General features: G+C 45.9%; 1 protein-coding gene across 1 annotated transcript in view; it reads left to right on the forward strand.

The window, feature by feature from the left end:
• Positions 1-10,000, forward strand: part of LOC134465595 (laminin subunit alpha-3-like) — a 109,154-nt gene that overhangs the window by 80,762 nt on the left and 18,392 nt on the right. The window contains exons 38-47 of the mRNA XM_063219347.1: positions 1,048-1,209; positions 1,920-2,021; positions 2,243-2,326; positions 2,722-2,952; positions 6,964-7,077; positions 8,757-8,875; positions 9,008-9,088; positions 9,202-9,302; positions 9,494-9,547; positions 9,656-9,807. Coding sequence (XP_063075417.1) covers positions 1,048-1,209; positions 1,920-2,021; positions 2,243-2,326; positions 2,722-2,952; positions 6,964-7,077; positions 8,757-8,875; positions 9,008-9,088; positions 9,202-9,302; positions 9,494-9,547; positions 9,656-9,807 — 1,200 coding nt within the window. The remainder of the gene's footprint in view (positions 1-1,047; positions 1,210-1,919; positions 2,022-2,242; positions 2,327-2,721; positions 2,953-6,963; positions 7,078-8,756; positions 8,876-9,007; positions 9,089-9,201; positions 9,303-9,493; positions 9,548-9,655; positions 9,808-10,000) is intronic.

The raw sequence follows: 10,000 nt of genomic DNA on the forward strand, positions 1-10,000 counted from the left end.
TGCACTGACGGTTAGTTAATAGTGCACACAGTTCACTGAGGTCTTATGTGCATAGTGTCTTGGAAAAGTCAGTGTCCATTGTTCAAGCACTGTGTTTTTGAATGTTGTTAGGGAAGTATCCGGGCACTTTCAGTGCACTGAATTTACCAACATTTTCAGCGTGAGCACTGAATCATAGTGCCCGAAGTGCACAAGTGCGCGATATGTGACACAGAAAAAGAGAAATGTGACACGATTTTAACGAGCTGTGATTTACAGTAAAGGAGCCAAAAAGTGACTCACATAGAGTACTGTATGTTGTGATTTTATGGCTTACAAAATACATGCCGCCATCTTTGCGGTAATTTGTATATAACTTATTTTAACTCTGATCCAACAATAGCACCTTAGTCACATTCTGAACACACAAGCAGCATTCATGCTGGTGCATGCCAATATTTGAGATCCATCTGTTTTCCCATGGTGCTGGCTGTTAAGCTGACATTGCTGTCATCCAGAGTACTGTTGTCCAAGCTGGCTTGATCTATTGTAGACCTTTAGACGAACCTCTCACCACCCCTATGGGTTTGTTCTTGTTTTGTGGCCACCACCCGAGATCTTTTATGTTTTTATGCTGAAATATGATCATTGTGTTTGACATGTTGATAATAGAATTTTGAATCTCGAATAAGTGAAGTAAGGTAGTGTGTGTATGTGGTTTGAGGGCATATAAGGCCATATTTATTTTTTCACTGCCTTTGAAATATAATATCTAAATAAAGGGTATGCAGTCAGCATTTTCAGCTAATACTGTGTATAAGGAGGTGGGATGTGGGGGATATAGTAAACAGTTTTGAAACATATTTTGTTTATTTGATACAATATTGTCAGTAAGTTATAATGTTATACTCATTGAACATGTCCCTGTGTGTGTGATTGTGTGCGTACGTTTGCACGTGTGTGCGTGCGTGTGTTTGTTTCTACTATATGTCGATGTCTCTGTCTTTCGTGTGACTAAATGTGTGTCTGTCTTGATATCTGTTTATCTGCCTCTATTTGATATAAAAGTTTGTAGACATGCATAACTGGCGTCTGGAGAAGCCTGACCTGGAGGAGATCTCCTCTGTGCTGAACCCCATGAGCAACACGGTGGTGGCAGATGTGCAGGAGCTGCCCAGATCTGTCCAGAGTGTCCACTGGGTGGCACCACCATCGTACCTGGGAGACCGGGTGAGGAATGCAGACAGCACAACAGCTGTCTATGTCTATGTCTATGTCTATGTCTATGTCTATGTCTATGTCTATGTCTCTCCCTCTCTCTCTCTCTCTCTCTCTCTCTCTCTCTCTCTCTCTCTCTCTCTCTCTCTCTCTCTCTCTCTCTCTCTCTCTCTCTCTCTCTATCTATCTATCTCTATCTCACTCACTCACTCACTCACTCACTCACTCACTTACTCACTCACTCACTCACTCACTCACTCACTCACTCACTCACACACACACACACACACACACACACACACACACACACACACACACACACACACACACACACTCCTACTTAAAGCTCAGTACAGTCATTGTGAATGTTTTGGTGTCAGTTTTCAACCTCTGTATCTATTCTGTAAATTTGTCTTAGGGTGCTAAGCTGACAACAGAAAAAATATTGCACTGTATGTTTGGCAAAACAACGTATTACCCTTGTTCCGATACTGGTAATCTTGATTAGTGATTGCTTATTGGGGTAGCTGTGGCCTAATGGCTGAAGGCCCATGAGCAAGGCACCTAACCCTGCATTGCTCCAGGGAGTGTAACCGCTGCTCTGTAAATAACTGTAAGTGACTTTGGAGAAAAGTGTCTGCTAAGTGTAATGTAATGTAATGACTAATTTGTGATGTTGTTCTGACAGAGATTCCTGTTTCCACAATAATCTGTTGTTCTAGGTGTCGTCCTATGGAGGCTACCTCACCTACCAAATTAAAACCTTTGGCATCCCCAGTGAAGGGATGGCTCCTTTGGACAAGCGTCCAGATGTTCTCCTCAGTGTATGTGTGGCTTCCCCTTTTCAAAACAGCCCTCTAAACACCTTCACTTTCCAATACTTTGTAATTTTTTTGCATTGTCATTATTTCTGAGCCAGCCATTAAATTAAAAGGACTTAAAGAACTGTGTCGACATGTAATGAATCTAATATAATGATTATAATGCTCTATATGGCTTTAGCTGGAATGAATGGCAAAACAATTAAACAACTGTGTCTTTGCAGGGTGACCAGATGACACTGGTGTACATGGATCCACAGTCCCCTGAACCAGACAAACTGTACCAGGGCAGGCTCCTGCTGGTTGAGGTAAAGATCACGTTACTACAAGCAGTTAATACTCATGTTTCTAAATACTTCATTCTTTTTTTGTTATCTGGGATAGGCCAATATGTTTTGTTTGCTAGTACATTGGGAATGTATGGTATAAGTTGACACCACCTACCACACAAAGCTGTCACACTTTGACCTGCTCAGCTGCCTGCCAAACTCTGGCATTCTGGGTCGCTGACAGCTTTGGCTAGGCCCAGGACAAAATCATCTGAAAGACCCCCACTCCCCATTTGATACCTTGAGTTCTGGGCCCCACCTGGACCCCTTTGTCGCCGCTATCAGCATCCCTGCTGATATTACCAGAGCTTTATTACATCCTGAACCCTGTTCTACCTCCCCTCTCTTTCGCTCTCTCCTTCCCTCTCCTCCAGGGTAACCTGCGCCACGCTGGCACCAGGCGCCCGGTGTCGCGGGCGGAGCTGCTGCGGGTGCTGGCGGCGCTGGAGGACCTGCGTGTGCGGGCGCTGCACTTCTCCCAGAGCCAGCGCCTCAGCCTGGGGGAGGTGGGCCTGGAGGAGGCCAGCGCAGGGGGCAGCGGCGGCCCCGCCAGCACCGTGGAGGTGTGCTCCTGCCCCGCCACCTACAGCGGGGACTCCTGCCAGGTGAGACACACTGGCACACGTGTACACGCACGCACGCAGGCGAATGTTTCATGCACACGTACATGCTCACACACAAACACAGGCGAATGTTTCATATACACGTACATATACGCACACACACACACACACACACACACACACACACACACACACACACACACACACACACACACACACACACACATGCATGCGCACTGAAACACACGCACACACACACACACACACACACACACACACACACACACACACACACACACACACACACACACACACACACACACACACACACACACACACACACACACACACCAACCAACCAACCAAACCATTTTGTGAAATTATCTGAAAAATCTTTTTAGGGCATTCAGATAGTAGATGACCTCAGTAGATTCAGTAGAGGGACATTCCCTTCCTTTTCATATCTATTTTGGAGCTTCGTAGCCTTTTCTTCAAAGGGAAACTGAAGAGAGGAGAGATTAAACAAGTGGGAGAAAGAGATGGGTAAGAGTTTGCAAATGACCCAGGTTGGATTCAAACTTAGTTCTCCATGGCCAACGTTGCCCGTATATGGTACAGTGTGTTATCGCCACAGGAGCACCTCCGCATTTTTCCTTTCCGAAAGACAGATATCCACCCCTGCTCCTGATGGATACGGACAAGGGAAATGTGAGATGAGATGAGAAGAACCAAAGTGATCAGAGGGGTAGAGGAAAGGAAACATTGAATAAGTTAGATAGTGTGGTGGCTGCTTCTCGTTTCACTCACACACAAAACTAGCATGGTGAAAAAAGAAACCAGCAAAATGACTGTCTCATTGGACCGGTGGAGACATGTTTCCATCCTCAGATCTCCACTGGATGAATGACCTCTTGTGCCAGGGGTGGGGAACCTTCTTCATTTGAGGGGACACTTAAAATTCTTTCAAGGGCTATGATAGTCCTCCAAGGGCCGTACTATGAATGAACACTTACCAGGATTTCCCCCTGCACTTTAGGCCTATATTGAAGGCAGCCACCTTTACAACAGACTCCATCCTCTCTAGGTCCCCTGAAATATAACTTAGTTGTTATTGCAAATGCAATTTCTAAGATTCCCCCTGCGAGACATGTCATATTTCATGTGAAGTTGCGTAACATTAAAGTTATATCGGGGTCCGGATGAAACGGCCTCAAGAGCCGTAAACGACCCACGAGACATACTGGGTTCCCCACCCCTGTCTTGTGCATTCACATTCTGGACCTCAGATTTTTGTTTGATACCAGTTCCCATAGCAGAGAGCAGCAGAATCATTATTATTATGCAACTCTGTTTTCTTGTGGGTATTTTTTATAGCGTCAGGATCCCCATGTCGACATGATTGTGCTCCGCGTCTGCCCCAACACGCCCAGCCACGCCCTGTGTGAAGAAGCCCACACCTAGCACGTCGTATTAAAAAAAAAAAAACCTCTGGAAAAGAACAGTAGATGAGAGGGCTTCTCAGAATGCGTTGCCCCAGGGCAGGAATCTTCCGGTTTCCAAGAACCAATTCAATATCAGTTGCTATGCGCTTCTGTCTGAACCGCTGTGTCATAGCAACAGCTGATTGGAATAACTTGGCAACATACAGCATTGGCCATCTGGTCCAACATGGCCAGGCAACATCAGACACCAAAGCAGACTTTGACGGCTCAAACTTTGGAAAATCGCCTTGCAATCTTGAAACTACATTTTCTATCATGATCTTGAAAATACTGTATGAACCTTGGAAGGCAGGATTTTTGAGAGAAAATCTGAGACGTTTTACCAGGAATACAATTGTATTACGACACAGTCATTTTTATTGGTGTGAAAAAAATCAGTAGCTGGTTAAATGTTTTAGTATGAATGAACTACAACAAATGACATCATACTTTGCCCTTTGTAAATGAAAAATACCCTTATGAACTTGAAATTATACCAATGAATTTGTCCAGTCTTGTAAATATGTGTAAGTACCTTCAAGGAGAAAGGCAGAAAAGTCATTAAGCCGAGATGAGATGCCATAATGGGTTTGAAGAGATTAGCACAGTAGCTTGGATGCTTGGATTTGGCTTCTTGGCTCCTCTGTTCACACCCAAAATACTGTAAAAAGTGACACGGCCCTGTACAGGCGTGGCCACAGGAAATAGAAAATATTTAGCCCCAGGCTGTATAGAATCGCACTCTGCCTTGACACATAGCTTGGGTGTGGCATCCAGCACACTGTTACTCACAAACCACATACAGACAGTGTGTGTCTATGTGTGCGAGTGAGTGTGTCTGATTTGGGTGTGGCATGTGGGCAAGCCCTGTCGTCAAGAGTGTTTTGTTGTATATTGTCAGTCAAGTTTTAACAGTTACGGCTGCCTATTCAATGTACTGTAAGGATGTGCACAAGCAAATCAGATAAAGTAATCTATCTAAGTAAATATGTCTTCTTATTTATAACACTGTGCAGGCAAATTGCTCAAAATCGAATTATTCAAAATAACTTGCAGTCAAAAGTCAATGTAACATTCTGCAGGTGGCCAGTGTAATCTCAACGGCAACTTCAAACTTCAAACTTACATTACAGTAACACTGGCATTTTTTTTTTACTGTGTAGTACGTATCTGAAATTAATTACCCTCTCCATGAACTTTTTGTGTGTGTGTGTGTGTGTCTGTCTGGTATTGAGTATGTGTGCTTGTGTAAATATTGAAGTAATTTTGATTTGGTATGGCTAGTGACTGGGTAGAGAGCAGCCATATCCATTTCCAATCGATAAGGAATTTGCCACTGAATTTGTGTGTGTGTGTGTGTGTGTGTGTGTGTGTGTGTGTGTGTGTGTGTGTGTGTGTGTGTGTGTGTGTGTGTGTGTGTGTGTGTGTGTGTGTGTGTGTGTGTGTGTGTGTCTGTGTCTGTGTGTCTGTGTGTTTGTGTGTGTGTGTGTGTGTGTGCGTACGTGTGTGTGTGTTTACTGTTCAGTATGCGCAGGTAGGGGTCGGTAGGGATATGAGTAGTGCATGTGCGTGAGCGAGCGGAGGCAGCAGGCGAGGTGAGTGAGCCTTTACTCACTGTCTCAGGCAGGCATGGGGTGTGTGCTGTGCTCACAGGGGCGTGTCCCCGGCCGTCTCCTCGCCTTTTAAAAGAGAGCGGAGCCTGCGAGGGGAGTTACTTTACCCAGGCTACACCTGAGGAATGCTACACACGCGCATGGAGACAAGGCATTGGAAAAGAGGAGCAGTGTTGAGGGCCGCCGTCCTTCTCGTCCTGGTGGGGCTGTGCTCTGCCGGGCCTAGGCCATGGAGGAGAAGACATCCCCGTCACCCGCTCAGGACACACAGGGTCCAGCACTCACACCAGAACAACGATGGAGCATCGCAGCAGTTTGTTCACCGGCTACCTTACCGGCATGGAGGGCAGCAGCAGGTTCAGTTCCCCTCGCTTCATGACCAAGGATCTCAACGAGTCCAGTACCCGTCGCTTAATGACCAAGGATCGCAGCAAGTTCAGTACCCGTCGCCTAACGATAGGGACGCGCAGCAGGTCGTCTACCCCACACCTGATAGTGACTGTACCAATGTTCAGGTCCCTGACACGGATTCCAGCTCTGCAATTCAGGTAAAATGAACGAAGGAAATCACATTGTGGACATATTTTCAAGCTTCTTCTTTGTTCCTCTTCTTTTCTGGAGATATTTGCCGTGGAATCCATTTGGATGCGCTGTACATGGATATCCGCCGTTTTGAGAATGCCTTCAGATACACACTCTGCCATTCTGAAGTCAGTCAGCCATACCCCAGTGTGAAAGGGGAGATGATTTATTTTTTTGGTTGAGCGTTTAGGGATCCACCTAGTGCTTTATACTATGGCTCCCTTGATCATGTCTATACAGGTTCAGGTGTATTTGTACATTGAATATCAGGCCTTTGTCAATGTGTTACTTATTCACAGCAAAGTCCCATGGTCCTCCTGGGTTCTTGGCCAGTCAGTAAAGTAAACTCTTTGTGTTTGTGTCTTTGTGTTTTTCAGAAATGTTCACCCGGCTTCTACAGAGAACGAAATGGTCATCTGCCTGGCAGGTGTGTGCCCTGCTCCTGCAACGGCCTTTCAAATGAATGTGAGGAAGGAACTGGAAGATGCCTGGTAAGACACACACACACACACACACACACACACACACACACACACACACACACACACACACACACACACACACACACACACACACACACACACACACACACACACACACACACACACACAATCAGACACACATACACACAATTGCTCGCACGCACGCACGCAGACATGCACACACACACACACACACACACACACACACACACACACACACACACACACACACACACACACACACACACACACACACACACACACACACACACACACACACACACACACACACACACACACACACAAAAACACACACACACACACACACTCCACTCCCAGACTAATGGTAAGCCACAGCCCTTGACTCATTGTCTAGTCTTCTGAAAAGCAGGTACTGTCAAGAAGGGCCTTGCTGTTGGGTGCACACACCTGTCATTAACCCCAATGAACAATATGTGTGCAGAATCATTAAGGACATCCAGCAAATTGCATGCTTTTACAGCTCAGCATTGAAAACATTGGTCAAAGACATCAAAGGAGATGTTTGTTTAATATCTCTGCCAGCAATGGAAAATGCAACCGCAAAGCTGGAGGTGGTTTTCACGTAGGGAGGCTTAAGGTGTGAGGAGAGGTGGGGCGAGGTGACAGAGTGGATGTGCTGCTTGGGGCGAGCACCACTCTCTCTTCTTTGGTTCTTGGGTGGATGAGAGCTCATGACGGGGCCTGTGCTGATCCCCTGGGCCCTGGATCATCTGACAGACGATTTCACACACATGAGCGAGCACAGGCATTTGGAATCCACAAAACACACACACACACACACACACACACACACACACACACACACACACACACACACACACACACACACACACACACACACACACACACACACACACACACACACAATGGCCAATGTCCCGTGAAGAAGCTTTTCGCATCATATAGAGTGAATACCTGAGAGCTGGACAGAGAGCACTAGGATACTGAAGACAGCTGCCCTGACACTTGGAAATTGTTGTGTACAGTATCATCAGCTTCTTTGAAAGAGGCAAGATGAGAAGACGCGACTCTATATCAGCTGTCCATCCAGCAGACTGGCCAACCGGTAGGGTACTCGTCTGCCATCCCGGCCCGGGTCCTTTGCCGACCCCTCCCCGTCTCTCTCCCCATTCGCTTCCTGTCCACCTCTCAAATTGTCCTGTCAAATAAAGTCATAAAACACCAAAAAAAATCCTCAATGCTCAATGAAACCTCAGTCAGATGCCCATTCAGATCTCACGCACATCCAATTTCTTTTAACCGGGTGCAGGGTCAAAACCTGAAGTTCATGTAAAGCAAGGAAGAACCGCACACTAACGAACTCCCTTCTAATTCATTTTTATTGACAATAAAAATGGATTCAAAGGAAGCTCATCGGTGTGCGGTTCTTCCTGTCCGTAGCCTCTTACTGCAGCAGGGGTCGCCGGCGACCCTATTCACTTGCTGAAAATGCTTAACTACATCATAACAACATTGCCATGACATTACAGAGAGCCATAGTGCTGCGCTAAGGGGTTAAATGAAACATTCTTCCCTGTGAATTTAATTGTTTTGCCAACCAGTCGCTGACATCCTGCTAACATAAAGGAAGAGACTACAGGGTGAGGTATTCATGCTCAATTTTTGTTGTGCTTTGTCTTAACCAGAACTGCCAACACAACACCGCTGGAGACCGCTGTGAACAATGTCGGGAGGGTTACCACGGAAATGCAGCCCAGAGGAACTGCCGGCCATGCCCCTGTCCCCACAGCGGGACGTCCAACAAGTGAGTGGTCGACTCGTGCCCAGCCAAATCATCTCAAGCAGTAGATTTGTGTCTCCTCTCTGACTGAGAATTGTGGCTTACTTACCTTGCCTATTACCAAATTAATATGAATGTGTGTTTGTTTTCATGCAGCTTTGCTATCGGCTGCAGAGAAGCATCGGGGAGAATACAGTGTATCTGCAAGCCTGGCTACACGGGCGAGAGATGTGAGAGGTGTGTATCCTGTGAAACCTCAGGCGACCATGTTGTCAATTATCAAACAGTTTCGGCTTTGTTTTTTTGTTTACACTGTTTATGTAATGTCCGTTCTGTTACCGGTTCAACAGATGTGCCCCAGGTTACTATGGGGAACCCCTGTCTTATGGAGGCAGCTGCCGTCCTTGCAACTGTAACGGAAACCCTGGATACTGTGACAGCAGGACTGGAGGTCAGTATATTGGGGCTTAGTGAGTTTTTGTTGTGGTTCGTGGTTGTAGGTACACCTTGAGGCATGACCATTGTGAAGAATTTGCTACACCTAATTAAATCAATAAAGTAGTGGTGTGTGTTATGTGAACTGCCACACTCCCCTCTGCAGATTTTGACATAAACTTTAAACTGTTTTTTTTTTGTTGCCAGTTTGCAAAAACACCTTGGAGCCCAAAGACACCAACACAGATGCATCATGTGTCGGTGAGTGTCCCTGATCAGAGTTACGATAGTCAGTTCCGTGTAGAATAGATATACCTTATTATGAGTGGACAGAGCCGCCAAGGTTGACTTGGGTGTGTATATTTCCAGAGTGTGACAACTGTGCTCAGACATTAATCAACGATCTGGACAAATGGGACGATGAGTTGGCCAGGATCAAGTCCCAGCTGGAGAAGGCCAATGCTAGCAGCTCTTCACAGGAGAGGCTGAAGAAACTGGAAGAAGCCATCACCAGGGCTAAGGTATACAGACACTGTCTTGATATTTTTTTTTCCATGCACTCTTTACATCTCTGAATTTACATAAACACTCTTTATGTCTTCTGTGCTTTGGTATGCATCTGAAGTTCAGTCATATATCTGTGCACCAAAAATGTTTTCCCTTTATTGTTATTTGACTGAATTGCACAGGTGTTAGTCATTTCACTTACCATAT

The sequence above is a fragment of the Engraulis encrasicolus genome, chromosome 16 (assembly GCF_034702125.1).
Source record: "Engraulis encrasicolus isolate BLACKSEA-1 chromosome 16, IST_EnEncr_1.0, whole genome shotgun sequence".
NCBI lineage: Eukaryota > Metazoa > Chordata > Actinopteri > Clupeiformes > Engraulidae > Engraulis > Engraulis encrasicolus.